This window comes from Ipomoea nil, unplaced genomic scaffold (assembly GCF_001879475.1).
Source record: "Ipomoea nil cultivar Tokyo-kokei standard unplaced genomic scaffold, Asagao_1.1 scaffold0268, whole genome shotgun sequence".
Taxonomy (NCBI): domain Eukaryota; kingdom Viridiplantae; phylum Streptophyta; class Magnoliopsida; order Solanales; family Convolvulaceae; genus Ipomoea; species Ipomoea nil.
In genome coordinates this window covers 4,327,300-4,346,996 of record NW_017616696.1, presented here as the reverse complement: position 1 = coordinate 4,346,996, position 19,697 = coordinate 4,327,300, and the positions used below count along the sequence as shown (strand labels likewise).

General features: G+C 36.6%; 2 protein-coding genes across 2 annotated transcripts; both read left to right on the top strand.

Annotated features, from left to right (window-relative positions):
* The first annotated feature begins 673 nt into the window (after nt 1-673).
* On the top strand, nt 674-4,109 carry LOC109149308 (F-box protein PP2-A15). Its single transcript, XM_019297025.1, has 3 exons — nt 674-982; nt 1,662-1,780; nt 3,299-4,109. The coding sequence occupies exons 1-3, from the start codon at nt 674-676 to the stop codon at nt 3,759-3,761; spliced, it is 891 nt and encodes a 296-aa protein (XP_019152570.1). The 3' UTR covers nt 3,762-4,109.
* A 13,354-nt stretch (nt 4,110-17,463) lies between these two features.
* LOC109153760 (putative homeobox-leucine zipper protein ATHB-51) lies at nt 17,464-19,377 on the top strand. The gene is made up of 3 exons (XM_019301627.1): nt 17,464-17,799; nt 17,882-18,216; nt 18,923-19,377. The coding sequence occupies exons 1-3, from the start codon at nt 17,697-17,699 to the stop codon at nt 19,130-19,132; spliced, it is 648 nt and encodes a 215-aa protein (XP_019157172.1). The 5' UTR covers nt 17,464-17,696; the 3' UTR covers nt 19,133-19,377.
* Nucleotides 19,378-19,697: the final 320 nt, after the last annotated feature.

Here is a 19,697-nt window from a genome sequence, read left to right as displayed (position 1 = left end):
CCGCTAATATTATCAACTAGTGATACCCTCTAATTAACACAATCAGCTAACAGCCATTTACCAAACAAGGCCATTATATATTTAATAATTAAAATGAGTTTTCAAAATGCACTAACTTGCAATAATTAGTAAACAGATTACTAATGCAATTATAAGATCGAATATGGTTTGAATTTTTGTGATTCAAGTCAAACCAAATTAGTAACACTGTTATATATTATTTAATGCATTATTATATATTTTAATAATTTAATGTAACATTTACGCACTAATTTTTTAATATATGAAATTATCTAAACTCATAAAATATATTTATAATTTGACGGAGTACTAACAAAGCTGAAGTTGCAACTTGCAAGCAAAGATAGATTCGTTGAGGGCTGAGGATATGAAAATGGGGAGAATTTGACGTGATAACTGACATAAGATAAAAACATAGAAATCTGTCAATTGAAAAAATAAAAATAAATAAATAAATAAAAAGAAATTCAGAAAAAAGGTAGTTTAGAAAATTCTCTCGCCTCCCATTATATATTATTCGCCTCGTCCACGTTCTCCGCCACCACGCACCACCGCTCACGGCGTCGCCTTCACCACACCGATAATTGAGCAGATTTTCATTTCAGAATATACCAGAAAAAAAGGGCGGTATTGATTAAAGAACAGGGGCCTTATGGGCGCGTCGTTATCGAACCTAACGGAGAACGGGTCGGCCAACGGCGGGCCGGGATTAGGGGACATACCCGAGAGCTGCGTTGCCTGCGTTTTCCTGCACCTGACGCCACCGGAGATCTGCAACTTGGCTCGGCTCAACCGCGCCTTCCGCGGCGCCGCCTCATCTGACGCCGTCTGGGAAGCCAAGCTGCCCGCTAACTACCAACAGTTGCTCGACCTTTTGCCTGAAGATAAATACCAAGGGCTGTGCAAGAAAGACATCTTTGCGCTCTTCTCTCGCTCTGTCCCCTTCGATGACGCCAATAAGGCATGTAATTTCTTGTTTAGCTGTTTGCTTTAGTTTCTCCACTGTCATTTTACGTACGAGGAAAAGTTCAAAGATTAGACTTCTATGCCTTTAATCAAGAATTGGGAGTTCTTATTTACAAAACTTCCAATTTCGATGTTAGATTCCTTTGAAGGAAAAAGACTATTAGGGATTTGGTTAGGCAGTTGAAATATTGTGAAAATCTTGAGTGATTTTTTTTTTTTTAATTTATAATTTTTCTCTCTTTGGGATATACTATTCAGATAAGTGTTCAAGTTGTCCGTACTGTTATTTTCTCTGAAGTTTGTTCAGTTCTACTCTGAGGTTATACCTTGGTGCATGGCCTAGATTGCAAAGCTTTGATATATATACATGTATTTTTTGAAATGCTAGTACTAGAGATATCCTTTGGTTGTGGTGGTGGTATATCTGAAGATGATTATCTTTATGTAGCTATCTGCATACCCAAAATTTATATTTCTTCTATGCGCTATACCTGAACCTTCAAGGTTGGGGAAGGTTCTATACAGAAACATAAGACCATGATTGTTGCAAAGTTCAGATTTAAATTGCTTATTAGTAATGGAATCTTGCTTTCTAACTTCAGAACTAAAATTTAGAGGTCCAGAGTGATTCATGATCTCACTGTTGTATTCTTTTTAATGTGTTGAACCCACAGGAAGTATGGCTGGATAGGGTTACTGGAAGGATTTGCATGTCAATCTCTGCAAAAGCAATGACCATAACAGGGATTGAAGATAGGAGATATTGGAACTGGCTTCCTACAGAAGAATCTAGGTTAGACACTTGGACTTAATCTACTTTGTTCTGATGTGGTAAAATGATTGGGAATAATCAAGTTGGTTAGAAATCATATTCTGAATTTGCTGCAGAGAGCTCATTAATATTTGATGGTAATACTTTGTCTCTTTATGTGTAGATGATAAGTCTGTTGAAACTCCTTTTTCTTTCTCCATTCACAATGCATCCTGCATTTGTCATGGTTATATGATTGAAAATAATATGCAAAGCTAAATATATGTGTTGTTTAGGATCCTTTTTTTCCTGATACATGTTTGCACTTGAAAGAAGACATAGATATAATTTGTTTGAGTTGGTGATGGTGCTTGGTGATATTTGTGGCTTAAAGCATATCTATGTCATCATGATCTGATGTTGGCTGTCAACTTTAAGTTGTGGAATCGTGAGAAAGAATCAATTACAAAGTGCTGCTCAAGTAAGTTGTACCCTGTTTGAAGTCATGATGGTTGTGTAAGGGCAATGAATATCAAGCTTATCCAAATTACTCTATTTATCATGATAGCAGTTGACTGCATAAACATATTATTGTGTTTAAAGTCTCTAGGCTTGTGTTCAGGTGGAAATTGAAGTTCCAAGATGTTGAGAGTTGATAAAACTCAACCTTTTCTTTGAAAGGGAGCACAACCCAACTGGTTTAGTTGAGCCTTTTTGAAGTATCATAGTACTCTTATGAGCTTCTATTATTGTATTTATGTTTTTCTTTTCCTTTATTTAGATTTATGACTAACTTTAAAACAGACATGTTTCGGATTATCTTTAGAGAATATAACTGAGATGATGAAATCCCATAATCTTGATCCTAAGAACTTTTGTTAGTGAAAAGTAGTATGTCAGGATATTGGATGTTGTGGGTAGTGGCAAATTTATTAAGCTGAAATAAAACTATGGTGGAAGGGTATGTATAATTAAACCCTAAACTTTTTTTTTTTTTTATATATAAAATATGTTTTTAATTATTGGGATTTCTTGTCTCTCTGGATTGCATTTACAGAGAGAGAGAGAGAGCTTATTGTGAAATCAATTCCAGTTTGTTCTTACATTTTAAGATTGAAAATGCTTCCAAGTTTTATAAGAAAGAGATGATACTGTTGTGGACTTCAGAATATTGCTGTCCTTAGGGGATTCTGCCAAGTGATTCTAAGTGCAACACTATGTGTATGAATGTGTTTGCCTGATTCAGATCATCCTGACTTTGTGAAATTCATCTGCGCACTCTATAGGATATGAATGTGCCTGACTGCCATCTGATTTCATGGAATTAACTGTTTGAAATTTGACGTCTTAACTTTCTTTATTCTAGATGCCAAGAATCTTCCATCAGTGAACCAAATTTATGTTGCTAATGTAACGGGATTTTTTTTTAATTGAGAATACTATCAGTTATGAACTTCAACTTCACAAACCTCTTTTATGTTTATTGGACTGTTTTGGTAAGCAATACAATTACTTCAGTAGATTTTGCAATAATTATTTTTTTAATCAATTTTGTTTTAGATTCCATGTTGTGGCCTATTTGCAGCAAATATGGTGGTTTGAAGTTGATGGAGTGGTGAGGTTTCCTTTTCCTCCAGATATCTATACTCTATCATTCAGGATTCATCTTGGAAGATTCAGTAAGAGATTAGGCAGACGAGTTTGCAATTTTGAACATACTCATGGTTGGCATATAAAACCAGTGAGATTCGAGTTCTCTACTTCGGATGGACAGCATGCCATGAGTGAGTGCTGCTTGGATGATGCTGTACAGGATGATGTAAATGGGTATCGCAAGCGTGGGTACTGGATAGAGTACAAGGTTGGAGAATTCATTGTTAGTGGATCAGATCTTGAAACTGAGGTTAGATTTTCAATGAAACAGATTGATTGCACACATTCAAAAGGTGGGCTTTGTGTCGATTCTGTATCAATCATTCCCAGCAATCTGAAAGGGCATAGAAGAAAAGGAGTTCTGAAGTAATCATAAATCACATATTGTCCAGTATCAACACTGATCCCAAAAGGTTTTAGTTGGGGGTTTATTTTACTGATCATACTAAAGAAAATGGTTGGTGTCATGGAGGATGTCATCATAAATTTTTTCTTGTTATAGGTATGTCTCTTTTGTCCATGTAATTCTAATTGCATTGTATTTGATCAAGTTTTGTTGCATAGTATACCTTTGATGAAGTTCAATAGAATTTACACTGCTTCGTTTTGGCTTTTACACACAAAAAATAGTAAGTTTCCTTACTTCAATGATTTGTAAATGATGTATAATTTTTTGTCAGATCACAAAGCCGTGAATATTGCATGCTTTTCATGTTTACTTTCTAGAGTGAGTGACCTTTCATAGAAGTTCATTGTAGGTCCTGAGATACCCATGCATGAATTTCATTGCTTTCTTTGTATATGTGCCAGAGAAGTGAGCTCTGAGTTGATTTGGCTATGAAATTTTGGAGATTGGACTGCTTGTGATGATTAAGGTTCTGATTTATTTTCATGTATTTGTGAAGAGCTGAGCATGTGATTGGAACTGGAAGATGAGTACAAAAAATTAAAGAAATAAGCTTTGCAAGTTAAATTCATTGTTTGGCTGTGGGATGTGACCACTTCAATCAGTTATCTAGAGATTTGAAGTGTGTGTGTGTATTAGAATACTCATTGACTGAACATATGGTTTAGAATACCTATTAACCCTTCTATTAGAAGAAACATAAAAGTTGGGATTTATGGCTCTAAGAATTTATTTTGAGTTGTTTAGTACTCTGTAGTTTACTAGAAAAGTTCCAAACAATCATGTAGTATACAATTTTTCCTTAATGGGTAACTTGCATAAATAATGGTAAAGAGTCTATATATATATATATGGCATGATGATTTCCTTGTTGTCAGGTTCCAAAACAATAATCTAATACTAATGGTTAGAAAAATGACTTGTAGTACTTGAAGTCCATATATACACTGGAAAAAGTGGCATGGAGTAACATTCTGTTTTTGTCAGAGGCTCATTTTGGAAATTAGAGCCAAGATTGTGTACTTTGTGGTTGATATCTTGTTGGATTACACATGATGTAGTTGACTGTGTGTATGCATACTAGGTTTATGTATATTTTACCTGTATGCTTATATATATATATATATATATATATATATTAGATGCTATGCTATAGTAGATCACTTTAGTCAACACCTCTTCTCTTTCCCTGTTGATATCATTTCAGCTATTTGGTAGTGTCATTAACTCATTGTTCCTTACAATTATGCATCCTTTTTACTTTTTCTTTGAAGGGGGGATGACTAGTCCTTTATAAGGAGGAGGGAAAAGGACTGTTTTCTCCAATCATATTTATTATCCACTAATCAAATATGTGATTGCTATAACCTTCTGTTTGAATTATATTTATACTTGTGTTTTATTCTGGACCAAAGTGCGTAGAACCCCTTCAATTAGTAAGAAGCTTATACTGACTAATTTTCTGGTTTGTTGAATCTATTGTTGAAATACATCATTCATACATGACTGCATGTGTTCTGCTTTGCTGCCTAAAAGAAAAAGGGAAACGAGGATTTGTTTCTCGCTGCTTATTACCACCTAAATTGGTAGCCTTGCCTTTTTATCTCATCCTTTAGGAAAATTTTATAATGTTGCTGTACTTTATGCTTTACAAGTTTTACTATCTTCATATATACTTCTGGCAGCCCCCGCCCCCGGGGCATAGCTTGGTGGATGGAAAGATTGAGTTTTGGGTAATATTTAGCGAGTACCTAGGGTCGAATCCCGCAAAGGGTGGGATGCTAGGGTCAGTGCAAAAACTCAAATCACTGCACTATCAAGACACATCCCGCGATTTACATCCTCTTTACAATCGAATTTATATGTGTGCATTGTGAAATTTCCCTTTATACTGCTTTTACTTCTAATCCTTAACCAAGCTACTAAACCTACTGTCCTGGATCTACTACTGCAACCTTTACAATTGCCTCAAGCCTCACTGTACACCTGGAACTGCTAATTCTCATCGTTCCTTACCTCTTTTTTTTTGCATGTTCCTATTGAATCTAGTTTGGAAATAGTGGGAACTGGAAGATGATCATAAAGAACAACCTTTTTTTCTCACAGAAAGTAGTGTTTGCTGGAAAACATGCATGCAGTAGCTGTATGCATTAATGTTGCGCTGTTTTTTGCTTTCAAGAAAATGCGTCACTTGGCCCCTACACCCGTCCTCTGCACTTACATTAAGTTTTTTTTTTTTCATGTGGATTTAATAGTATTTACTGGTGAATGGATATAGTCATAAATATTTTCTGCGCCATTAATGGTGGTACTGATACAGACCTGTTAGCAATATCTCAGACCACTTGATGTGTCTTTACTGTCTATAAATTTGTACTTGGTCCTTGATCGGCGCCGCCTGTCCTTCTCCAAGCCAGCACTCAGTATTCCGGTTTTCTTGGTTTTAGTATAGCTGTCTATTTGGTAATTCGGTCCTTTTTTTGTTTTCTTCTTCTCTCCTCTTTTGATCATCTGTGTATGGAATATGGATTGGGGATTGTCTGTGCACAACCCACGGTTGGTGGGTGATGCTGCTGTTTCTTGATTAGTAGCAGCCCATTTATTGTCACCATGAATGCTTCATTGAGTTGGAGAGATCTGTTATGCCAACCTACTAGTGTGCAAACAAAAGTATATACTTGAAGACGGTAACCCCAACCAAAATTGCAAGAGATTTACACTTGTAATTACAAGGTCACAAGTTTGAATCCTTGTCCCCTTGGTTTGAGCCGATTAACTATGGGTAACCTAAGCTGGTTTGCTTCCTTGTGCTCCTTTGCCAACTAGGGTCACAAAGCAGGGTTTACCTACACCAGAAAGAATTGTGGGGTTTTCCTCATTATCTAAAAAGAAAGAAAGTATATACTTGAAGACGGGTAATCCCAGCCAAGATGACAATAGATATATGCTTGTACAAGGTCACGAGTTTGAATCTTTGTCCCCTTAGTTTGAGTCGATTAACTATGAGTAACTTAGGCTAATTTATTTCTTTGTGGTCCTTTGTCTACACCCGAAAGGGTTGTGAGGTTTTCCTCATCATTCAAAAAAAAAAAAAAAAAAAAAAAAAAAAGAGTATATACTTGAAGACTCTTTAAATTTGGGTGTGCGCAAACGAGTTGAACCACTCGTGAGCTTAAAAATTGTTGGCTTATGGCTAATCGAGTTGTTCACAAGCCATTTAGAGAGAGTCAAATTCTAGGCGAAATATAATTTATGAGCTGAATGCAAGTCCAACTATAATTGATAAAAGCTCTGATTCAATTTGAGCCAATCGAACCAAACTTGAGTTTGCCTAAGTTACTTGAACTCAAATCACCACCTATTTCGAGTAAATTCTATTGACTTGTTTGCACCACTGATTGAACCTTACCTTACTCCAATTTGACATTTACCGTTCTAACCATTCTACTTTCACAGTTTTCCCAAAAGAGCCTTAATTAGTCCTAGTTGTAATTAGGCCTATAAGCACTCTCAAAGGATTATCAACATGGTCCTTATCCTCATCAACCTAGGAGTATAGAAGTTGTTGACATGAGCATATATAGGTGGTTCATCTTTCAATGGAAGTAATCATCTCTCATTAGTGAATGAAATTTCTTAATCTCATTTATTAAGCTAGTGACGTTGTAACATGTTATTGATAATATAATTATTGTGTTTTATCCGTCACTCCCAATTAGTAGTAATACCACAACAGACACACTTGAAACAACAACAATAGCAAAATATGTCATTTCTACCAACAATTATATTTCTAGCTCAAGCAATGTTGCAGAAGGCGCTAGTCGGGTGCTCAGGACGCTTAGGGCCTAGAGCACCTAGGCACCACCTAGACGGCCGACCGTCTCCACTTTTCCCAATCGGAACTGGGAGTTGTCAGGGACGGAGCCAGAAAATATGTTGAGGGGGGGGGCAAAGAAGTAAGGATGGATTCAATGGCGGATTCATAAAATTTTTTTAGTGAGGGAAAAAAATTAAAATAAAAAAGAATGTTTAAAAAAAATGAAATACTTAAAAAGTATAACAATAAATATTGTTGGATATAGCTTAAAATAAAACATATTAAAATTTTATAAAAATATTTATAACAAAATATAAAACATAATTAATTTGATAAAACAATTCGAATATAAAACGCATTATAAATTACACATTCCATTATTAATATAAAGAAAGTTATATGGAAGTTATATATATCATGCCAAAATTTAATTGTGTTAATCAAAAAAGTGAAGAAGACTGTGACATTATCAATGCAAAAACTCGAACCCAAGCCATTCCAAAACTCATACACATCAACTACCACCTTGTCTATCACAACCTTTTTTTACATAATTTGTTTTATATACTTATATGAATAATGTACTATATATACATATTATATACAATATAGGGTAGGGGTGGGGTGGGGTGAGGGGGGGGGGGGGGGCAGGGCCCTCTGGCTCCGTCTATGGGAGTTGTTAGACTTTTATAATCCCCAAACTAGTTAACTGTATATGTTAGATGGTTAGTTGAGTACATGCATGGCTGCAAAAATATATAAGAGTAGCTGAACAGAAGAAAAAAATAAAAAAAAAAACACTAGCCCAAGTTGAGTGTCGACTTAGTCCAATTGGGCACTGACTCGGCCATGTTAGGCGCCCAATTCGGCGCCTAGGGCTGAAATCGCCTTGGCCTATGGATGCCTAGCGCCTAGGTGGCCGCCTAAGCCGATTTTTACAACGTTGAGCTCAAGTTGAATGAATTTACTTTCAAGCAATCTGATCTCCGATTTGAATCTGGTGAATGAAACAACAAGTGTCAGCAGAAACTTGGTCTAATAGTTCGATTCTAAAAAAGAATTAAAAAAAAAAAAAAAAAAAAAAGGTTATAGTATTTGTAGCATTTTTGCAGGGAACCCTATAGAGGTGATATCATTTTCGCATTTAACATAAAGGGAGGCTGGGCAGAGGTGCACAATAAATTAGAGTAATGCATGGAAGAGTTAAGGCATGCAGTGAGTGATGGTGTGAAGTTACGTTACGTTACGTTGTGCATCATATTATATATCATATCATATCATATAATTAAATTTGCAGCATGGAAGTGATATTAGATTATTAGGTGACGAGGTTGTATTGGTGGGACCATTTCATGTTGTAGGGCATTAAACACTTAGTAGTCACATGCTTAGGTTTTGTTTATAGAAGAAACGTGTCTAACCTAGTTTTAAGGACTCATTCAAATGAGTTTAATTTATGATCTACACACAATTATTAGATGGCCTCTACTCTCTAGTCTCTACTATGTACACATGTTTTAAAAACTGAGCATATATATATTTTTACGATTTGAAAATGTTTTATCTTAATAAAATTACAACATGTCTTGGATTTTTTAAAATTTTAAAAATAATTAAAATATATTTCCTAAAATAAAATGGTAAATAATTGCATATTTAAAAAAAAATATTTGTAAATACACGCATATATATATATATATATATATATATATATATATATATATATATATATATATATATATATATTTATTTATTTATTTATTTATTTATTTATTTATATATGTCATCCGTTTGTCTGTTCCACATTTCTATGTTAGTTATTCAACTTAATCAAATGAAAATTATATGGCAATAACCTAGCAGTTTGGGCATAGTTGGTAAGTACTACGTAAACTACTAATGTAATGATAATATTGGAGGTAACTTTGTAAGCATGATCTGAATTGAATTTGAATATATTAGTTTTACAATAGCGAATTGAAGATATTGAATAATGTTATCATATATATTATTATCATTTTTTTTCTTTCTTTTTTGAAGGAAGTGTCAAATCCATTTTTATGTTGAGCAAATTAATAGTGTAATTAGGCTTCCTAAATAAAAGAAGTTCCAATGGAACTCCTAAAAAAATGTTGATTTGATTAGTGTTTCATTTTGTTTGGGAAAAAATTAAAGAGAAACAAAAACAAAACTTTGTTGCTTAAAGGTTAGAAAAAGGTTGAAATACTTTTCAAGTGGCAATTTGTATACACACTGAAAGTTTGAGTGAATGTTGGGGTTGCAACAGGCAACTTAAGACGTATAGTAGCTTAGGATGTCGAGAGTCAAAGAAAAAAGTGGTCGGTGAAGAAGGGCATGCAAAGAATACAAGAAAGGCAAACGACAACTGAATCTGTGTCTTCCTGTTAGTTGTCGGAAAACCCATAACACCCATCCTTATCTTTATGCTTGATGTGTATACTATGGAAGAGACCGAAACCACAGGGTTTTAAGGGACCAGATTGCCTGATGGAAACTCTACATTATATTTTAGGGGTTAATGTCAAAGACGTTGTGGTCAAGTACGTGGTATAATTGTGGCTCTCCAAATGTGAGATTAGAGTTTCAAACTTCAGTGGGAGCATTGACTTTTTATACTTCAATAAAATATGTATGAATATATATTACATTATAACAGAGTCAATAGTACTCAAAAAAAATATAAGGGTTAATTAACACTCTGCATTATAGATTTATAGCCTCGATCGGCATGTCGCCATGCATATCCAACAACCCACACCATCCCCTAATTTCATATACCAAACCTAGCTTTAAGTTGAGATTAAGCACTTGAAAGCTTAAGTTGAGTGGAGATCTGAGATGAACTTTAACTTCAAATCAAGTTTTGACTCGAAGTTTAATTTGAGCTTGTAATGCTAGATTTGACATAATTAGACTCATAAGAAAATGTTGGTGAAATTTTTAGAAATGAAGAGGGAAAAGTGAGCCTTCAAAGAAAAAAAAGGGAAAAAGAAAGGAATATATATATATATATATATATATATATATATATATATATATATATATATATATAGAGAGAGAGAGAGAGAGAGAGAGAGAGAGAGAGAGAGAAAGAGAGTAACTAGGCATTTATTTGTTGGAGGATACAAGGTGATGCAGCCACAAGAGGAGTCAAGGCAGTCAAGGGATCAGGCTTGATCTTGTCAAATTGAGCCCCAAGGGCATTCTTGTCTTTTCACCCATATGTTCTGTTATAACTGTTTTTTGAAGGCTTTCATATATAATGCTTCTTGCTGCTGTAATAAAGAACTGAGACAAACAAATGAGTGTACATCTTCTTCTTCTTCTCTGCAATGTGTTCAATCACCAATCTTCATCATTTGTATTTTCCATAATCTAACATGGTATCAGAGCGCTACCGTAGTTACGTCGCCGCCGCCGTCATGGATTCCGGAGTAGGTGGAGCAACGCCGACAGAAGACGCCACAGCCACTCCTCCCATCAATCAAACTGCTGCAAATCGCAACTACTCGTATCGAACAGAGGAGTTCGATGATCCCTTATATCTCCATATTACGGAGAATCCGAACCTTACGCTTGTTTCTCCTCCCCTAAATGAAAGCAATTACGCTTCATGGAGCAGATCCATGAAGATTGCCCTAGGGGTGAAGAATAAGTTCGGATTTGTAGATGGAAGCATTGTGTGTCCAGGGGAAACTGATCCGAGATATGCGATCTGGAAAAGGTGCAACGATATTGTGTGCTCCTGGATCCTGAAGTCGCTCAGTCCAACCATAGCAGAAAGTGTGTTATACTTTGAAGTAGCTGAGGAGATTTGGACAACTCTGAGGAGAAGATATTCACAGGCTGATCCACATAGAATAGCAGAAGTTCAGAATGCAATCTACAAAAACGTTCAAGGTACTTTGTCTATGAATGAGTATTTTACTAAATGCAATGTTCTATGGGAACAATTAAATGCAATGAGACCTATGTACATGTGTGAATGTGTGCCTAAGTGTTCCTGCAAACTTATGAGTAAGATACAAAATGATAGAGGGGAAGATCAGGTGATAAGATTCCTAGAAGGATTGAATGAGGAATTTGAAACTATAAAGTCAGGGGTATTGGTGATGGATCCTATACCAAACATTGAGAAGGTTTTGAACATGGCCTTGAAGCTGGAAAGAAAGCTAAACGGCTCTGGAAGTCATAAAAGCAATGAAGTTGCTTATTCCAATGCAACTCAGTATCAGAATACTGATGAACAATCACTGGTGGCTGCTTCAACCTCATTTGGTAAGAAAAAGTTCAATAACACAGGAAAGAATGTTCCAAAATGCACATACTGTAATTTGCTTGGTCATACTGTTGAAAAATGCTATAAAAAGCATGGCTACCCACCTGGATGGGTAGCTGGTTACAAATCCAAAGGCAGGCAGAATAATGACAATCAACAGACTCAAAGTGGCTCAGTAAACCAGGTTGGAGACATAGGCCTATCTGCTGATCAATTCCAGAGGTTGTTGTCATTATTGCAGAATCAAAACCAGGGAAGTCAAGCATCTACTAGTGCTGCTCTCACAGTTGGAAAATCTGGAATCAGAACAGATTTCAGAGACAAGCTAGAAGAACCTAAGGAAGGCAAGTCTATTTCTAACTATCTTGTTAATTCCATTTTGAATTGCTCAACAGTTTGGATTCTAGACTCAGGAGCCACAGACCACATTACTTGCTCCTTAGAATATCTTGAGAATTGCCATAAGGTCCAGGATATCTCTGTCAAACTGCCTAATGGACAAACAGTGGAGGTTGCTAAAGTGGGGGAAATCAAACTTTATCCAAATCTGCTATTGAAAAATGTTCTTCATATCCCAACCTTTTCTTTCAATATCATTTCTGCTAGTAGATTGGCTAGGCAGAGCAGCTGCAAACTTATTATGAATGATGTGTCATGTAATATCCAGGATCCCTGTGGAATAGTGCATGGTTTTGCTGAAGAAAAGGGTGGACTATACTTGGTCAAGCATCCACCTGCCAAGAAGAAAGATGATCAGTCTGATAGAATTGATGATAGACAATGCAGTGCTGTGACATTGCAATTATGGCATAATAGATTAGGACACTATCCTATGGACAAGATCCAATACTTGTATGGAATAAAACCTGCTTACTCTAATAAAATTCATGGCACTGCTTGTGATAGTTGCCATTTTGCTAAACATAAGAGGTCTCCTTTTCCTTTAAGCACATCTAGAACTAAAAATTGTTTTGATCTGATCCACATGGATGTATGGGGACCATTTGCAGTTGCATCCCAGAAAAGGGAACACTATTTCTTAACAATAGTGGATGATCACAGCAGATTCACCTGGACTCACCTCATGAGGAACAAATCTGAGGTTAGATCTTTATTTCAAGTTTTCTATCAGTATGTTGATACACAATTCTCAGCAAAGATAAAGATTGTGAGAACAGACAATGGAAGTGAGTTTCTTATGAATGCTTTCTTTGATGAGAAAGGCATTGTCCATCAAAAGTCTTGTGTGAACACCCCACAGCAGAATGGAATAGCTGAGAGAAAACACCAACATCTGTTGAATGTGGCAAGGGCCCTGAGATTTCAATCTGGGCTACCAATGGAGTTCTGGAGTCAGTGTATCTTGCATGCCTCTTATCTAATTAACAGGCTACCTACTCCCTTAAATAATAGACAATCACCTTATGAGGTGTTATTCAAAGCTAAGGTGGATTACAGTCAATTTAGAACCTTTGGTTGTCTATGCTATGCTGCCACTGCTTCACAAGGGAGAAATAAGTTGATGCCAAGAGCCAAGAAATGTATCTTCTTGGGATTTCCTGCAAATGTGAAGGGGTACATAGTTCATGATCTTGTTGATAACTCTGATTTCATTTCCAGAGATGTGCAGTTCTATGAAGACATTTATCCCTATAAGGGCAACATTTCAGGAGCCAATAGTGAGTCTCAACACTTTAATCCTTCTCTGCCTTTAATTCCTGTTTCAGTTGATGCAGATGTTACAGGAAGGCACATGCATTTCAATACTCAAAATGTGGAACCACATTCTGTTGAAATAAATGACTCACCATCAGATATTGAGTTATATCCAGCTAACCTTAATTAGGCTTCACCAACTGTTGAGTCCAATCAGCCTTCTACTTCTGATGAGCCACATCCCACTGAGTTTGATCAAGCACCAGTAGATGTTCAGCCACATTCTATTGAAGTTGATCTCACCAATGGAATAAATGAAACCACAGAGATCAGATTAACACATCCTAGAAGATCTTGGAGAACCAGGAACATTCCCACTAAGCTGTAGGACTATTACTGTCAATCTATGGTGAGAAGTAAGGACAGCACATCCCCACATTCATTAGACAAAGTCATATCTTATGATCATCTCTCTCCTGGTCATAGGACATGTGCTATGTCTATTTCTTCTACTCCTGAACCACAGTCTTATCAAGAAGCTGTCCAGCATGAATCTTGGAGAAAGGCAATGCAGACTGAGATAGATGCATTGATTGCCAACAACACCTGGACTCTAACAGGCCTTCCAATAGGAAAAACTCCTATTGGCTGCAAATGGGTATACAAGGTTAAACATAGAGCATATGGTTCCATAGAGAGATACAAGGCTAGATTGGTTGAAAAAGGGTATACTCAACAATTGGGGGTTGATTACACTGGAACCTTTTCACCTGTGGCTAGAATGACTACCATTAGAACATTCCTGGTTGTTGCAGTTGCAAAGAATTGGAATATTCAACAGTTGGACATCAACAATGCCTTTCTACATGGGGATCTAAAGGAGGAAGTTTACATGGTTCCACCTACTGGTTTCCAGATTGATAGTCCTAGACAGGTTTGTAGGCTTCTAAGGTCATTATATGGCTTGAAGCAAGCTAGTAGGCAGTGGAATGCAAAGTTGACACAAGCATTAATGCTAATTGGTTTTCATCAGTCCACAGCAGACCCCTCTTTGTTCACAAAGACTTCAGGCAGCTCTTTTACTTCTTTACTTGTCTATGTGGATGACATATTAGTTGCTGGGAATGACTCATCACAAATCAATGAGCTAAAAAAATTCTTGGATATGTCTTTCAAAATAAAGGACCTTGGTAGTCTGAATTATTTTCTAGGGATTGAGGCTCTCAGAAGTCCTGATGGCATCAATATTTGTCAAAGGAAATATACTCTAGAGATCCTGAGGGAGAATGGTTTTTTGGAGGCCAAGCCAGCTAAAACTCCTGCAACCACGGGTCAGAAATTAATCAGTACAGAAGGAGTTCCATTGAATGATCCAGAAGTGTACAGAAAGTTGATTGGGAAGCTCCTTTATTTGACTAATACCAGGCCAGATATTTCACATTCAGTTCAACAATTGAGTCAATTTGTTGACAAACCTACACATATTCATCTAACAGCAGCTCATAGAGTACTTAGGTACCTTAAGGGATCTCCAGGAAAAGGCATATTCTATCCTTCAAACACTCATCTTAGGCTGCAAGGTTTTTCTGACTCAGATTGGGCTACATGTTCAGAAACTAGGAAGTCAATCACTGGCTACTGCATATACTTTGGAGAAGCTTTAATTTCATGGAGAACCAAGAAGCAAGCTACTGTCTCAAGGTCTTCTTCTGAGGCAGAATACAGAGCTTTGGCTTCTACTATCTGTGAAATCCAATGGCTACATTATTTGCTGACAGATTTAGGTGTGCCATGTGACAGTCCCACTTCCCTCTTTTGTGATAATCAATCTGCAATCGCCATTGGTGAGAACCATGTTTTCCATGAGAGAACCAAGCACATTGAGATTGATTGCCATGTTGTCAAACAGAAAGTACAAGAAGAAGTGATCAGATTGCTCCCTATTTCATCACAAAAGCATATTGCTGATGGATTTACAAAAGCTTTGTCAAAACCAGTTTTTGAGATGTTTCACTCTAAGCTGGGTCTTCAGGATATCCATTCCCTAGCTTAAGGGGGGGTGTTGGAGGATACAAGGTGATGCAGCCACAAGAGGAGTCAATTTGTTGGAGGATACAAGGTGATGCAGCCACAAGAAGAGTCAAGGCAGTCAAGGGATCAGGCTTGTTCTTGTCAAATTGAGCCCCAAGGGCATTCTTGTCTTTTCACCCATATGTTCTGTTATAACCGTTTTTTGAAGGCTTTCATATATAATGCTTCTTATTGCTGTAATAAAGAACTGAGACAAACAAATGAGTGTACATCTTCTTCTTCTTCTCTGCAATGTGTTCAATCACCAATCTTCGTCATCTGTATTTTCCATAATCTAACATTATTAATTGAAAAAATGAAAACAAAGAGTGAAAAATGAAATTTTGGAGTAGATAATACATAACGATATTGATGGGCCCTGGGATCATGCTCCACTCAGGAGGGGTGAGCTTGAAGTTGGAACATTGATTGAGATACAAGAAGTCAATTAAGTTGCAATTATTCTGGGACCAGAGTGGGATAGGATATTAGGAATAAAGTTTGGGTGGTGTAGTACAAGTTGGGGGTAGAGGGTCAGAGGCGGTGCTAACATGTGGCCGGTAGCCCTAGTGTGGTTATAGGGCGGTGTTTGCGCCCCCCTAGTTGCGTCATGCCCTATGCAACCTCACCGCCAAGGGCATGATGTGTCGCCTTGCGCAACTACGTTGCTCTAGGCGCGACCAATGGGGAAGTAGGTCGTGCAGCCTTGGCTGACTTGCCAGGGGCTCGGTGTGCATGTCTTCGGGCATGTTCAAGATGACTAGATGATGATGCAGGTATTAACACACCCTGTGCAGATCCTAACATGTTGTGACTTCGGGAATATTTATGATACGAAAAGTGTTGGGTACTTCTCCCCCTAGAGAATTTGGCGGGCTCAACCATTGCTCCTCTATGATTAACAACTCACTTTGGACATCCAGACATTGATCAATTTCTTCTTAGATAAGTAGTAACATCAAGTAGTCCGAGTACAATGACAAATTTGTTAATGTGGCAATGGTTACATACCCCCTAGAATATTCATGGCGCAACCCCCCGATTGGACCTTTGTCTAACCCGTTGATTTCCAATCGTTATACCCTACACCACGGCGCACATAGCACTGTGCGACGCGCGCCTCCCAAAACGACGTCGTTTTGGGAGGCGCGGTAGGAAGTTGCTGGGATTATGTGTATTTGTTCACACAGTTATGTACATTTTTTATACAGTTATGTACATTCTTTTTATACAATTATGTACATCCGAATCAGAAAATTTGTGTGTATTATGTTAATAGTTGATGTGTATTATGTTAAAAGTTTATGTTTATTATGTATTATGTTAGATTATGTGTATTATCTTTTAAAAAGAGTATGTATATTTTGTTATATAATTATGTACATTCATGTATACAATTATGTGTATTCTAGTATAACATTATGTACATTCTTGAACAGCGGGGTTATTTTTTTTAAAGAAAAAACTACTGCCATTCACTGGGGCGAGAAATTTCAAAAAATAAATAAATAAAACGACGTCGTTTTGCATCTGGGCGCATAGTGCAACGCGCGTCGTGGTGTAGGATATAAATTGCCTTTGATTTCTGTATTTTCCATTGGAATTAAAGAAACACTTTTTTAGCGACCTAATTACTTTTATTCATTCAACAAGTCCATTAGAATATTTTTGAACTATACCATGTATGTATACTCTAATATATTCTTCAATTTGAAATTTATTTTTATAAGTAATCTCTTACTCTTACTTACGGTACTTATAATTAAGGAACCCTCTTCTCATTTCAACTGTACTCCTCAAACTTTAATTTCTCTACCTCTCTACCTTCGTGGTCCAAACACGTCGTCAGTCATCTTCATCCCATCCCAACCCTACTCTACCAATTAAGAGTCAAGAGAAGAGGGGAGTTTCTTTACTTACTATATATACATTGGGATATGGTGTTTCTGGTTTCCATATATATATGTACTCAACATCGATAGATCTGCCGTGTGAGGAAGGGAGTTGAAGAAGGAGAAGAAACAATAGTTAAGGTCAAAACACAACACATAACATGGAATGGAATAATAATCATCTTACAAGACCTTTTGTTCCTCCTTCAGATGCCGCTTCTTTCAGCTTCCTCTACACCTACAATTATGACCAGTTTCCTGCAGGTTCGTTCTAACATCCTATCCAAACATACATAAAATCTCATCACATCTAATATTGGGTGTTGGCTTCTTCTCTTCTCATCAGGTATAGACATGATGAAGAGTAGTTCATCATCATCAGTGCAGGTGGGTGAGGGGGCACAGTTTATGGGTGGAGTCGTAGAGAAGAATGACAAGAAGAAGAGGCTGACGACGGAGCAGTTAGATGCGCTGGAGAAGAGCTTTGAGGAGGAGATAAAGTTGGATCCAGAGAGGAAGATGAGGCTGGCTAAGGAGTTGGGACTTCATCCCAGGCAAATCGCGGTGTGGTTCCAGAACAGACGGGCCAGGTGGAAGGCTAAGCAGCTCGAGCGCCTCTGCGATTCCCTCAAGCATCAATTCGACCTCGTTTCAAGAGAGAAGCAGAAGCTCGAAGAGGAGGTATGCTATCTTTTTTTCATTATTTTATTTCTCTCATCTAAACCTCAGAAAGTGATGAACAAGTGAGTAACAAGTCCATAAAAATTGGATACAACCCCAATCAACAAGTTCTATTGATTTAGTAACTACAAAGTTACTAGTTTAACTCCTGGCCAGCAAAAACAGTTAGTTTATTGGTCTTAGCTTCTTGATTTGAGTGGATCAACTATATATATGGACAACCTAACTTAATTAGAATAGTTTATCTCCTTGTAATACTTTAATTTGATGGCTAAATTCACAAGACGAGGTTTACCTAATCCACTCCCCTCAGGCACGGTGTGTTTCCCTTGTCATCCAAAAAAAAACTCTCATAAAATTTGATGACAGTTCAAATTATATGTTTAAATCTCTTTCAAAACTAATAATCATCTTATATCTATCAGACTTTTTTTCCCCAAGAAATCTCTTAGTGTTTAAGAGATAATATAGCCATATGACCCATCACCAAGCTATGTTGGAACGTAGTAACCTCTAAGTGAGCCTCTATCAACAATTTTAACATAGTAAATCTCGCTATTTGAAGAATATATTTATTAATTAAATATTAAAAAATAATCAAATATTGGATGTTAATTATGGGGCCGGGGAATGTAAGATTAATTAGGCTATATATTATATTATATTATTTGATGGTTGTGAATTGATATTGATGTGAAAATTAAAGGTAGTGGCATTGAGATCAATAGTGAGAGACGAAGCAAGAAAGAAGCAGGTGTCGACGACAGAAATATTGTCAGGAGAAGAGACAGTGGAAAGCACATCAATCCCAAGTTGCAACGTCGTCTACAATAACATGTTTAACGTAGTAGTTGACGACTGTACTACGTTGATGCCGCCACCTTATTGGTCAACTCTTCCTTCTACTTATCCCTGACCACAATTTACACTTCCATTATCTCATCTTGTAGTGCAGTGGTTGATAGATGAGTTCAGTTAGTTGAATTGGTGCTCAATTTTAACTCTTTTTTGCTAGCTACATGTAATCGTACGTGTCTGATCTTCTCCTTTGTTATTCTTTTGCTTATTGTTGCTATTGTTTTGTTATGAGAGGTGTCTGCTAATAATCATATCAGCAGTGATTTTATTCATATTTCTAAAGTTAGTGTGCTATGGACTATTATATATATTAAGGAATACTATTCATTCCTTATTTCTTATGTTGCGTTCTGATTATATTTGTTATGTTGTTAACTTATTTCAATTCTTTCGTTAATTTTTTGGTACAGATAGTTGATTATTACTATATCCCTTCTTGTATTCAAGCTTATGTAATTAAACTATATTTGACTATTAATTACATAAGCTACTATACATGTTAAAGCTTATGCATGCAATGTATGTTATTCAATTAACTGCTCTTGTCAATTTTCTCATCGAATCACAAACTCAAGTTATTCTGTATGAAGAAAGAAATCCAATCGGCATTTATTAATCTTAGT

Coding starts and splice junctions, on each gene's coding strand:
- LOC109149308 (XM_019297025.1), top strand. CDS start 674: ATGGGCGCGTCGTTATCGAACCTAACGGAGAACGGGTCGGCCAACGGC. Junction 983..1,661: donor CCTTCGATGACGCCAATAAG/GCATGTAATTTC, acceptor TTGAACCCACAG/GAAGTATGGCTGGATAGGGT. Junction 1,781..3,298: donor CTTCCTACAGAAGAATCTAG/GTTAGACACTTG, acceptor ATTTTGTTTTAG/ATTCCATGTTGTGGCCTATT.
- LOC109153760 (XM_019301627.1), top strand. CDS start 17,697: ATGGAATGGAATAATAATCATCTTACAAGACCTTTTGTTCCTCCTTCA. Junction 17,800..17,881: donor TTATGACCAGTTTCCTGCAG/GTTCGTTCTAAC, acceptor TCTTCTCATCAG/GTATAGACATGATGAAGAGT. Junction 18,217..18,922: donor AGCAGAAGCTCGAAGAGGAG/GTATGCTATCTT, acceptor TGAAAATTAAAG/GTAGTGGCATTGAGATCAAT.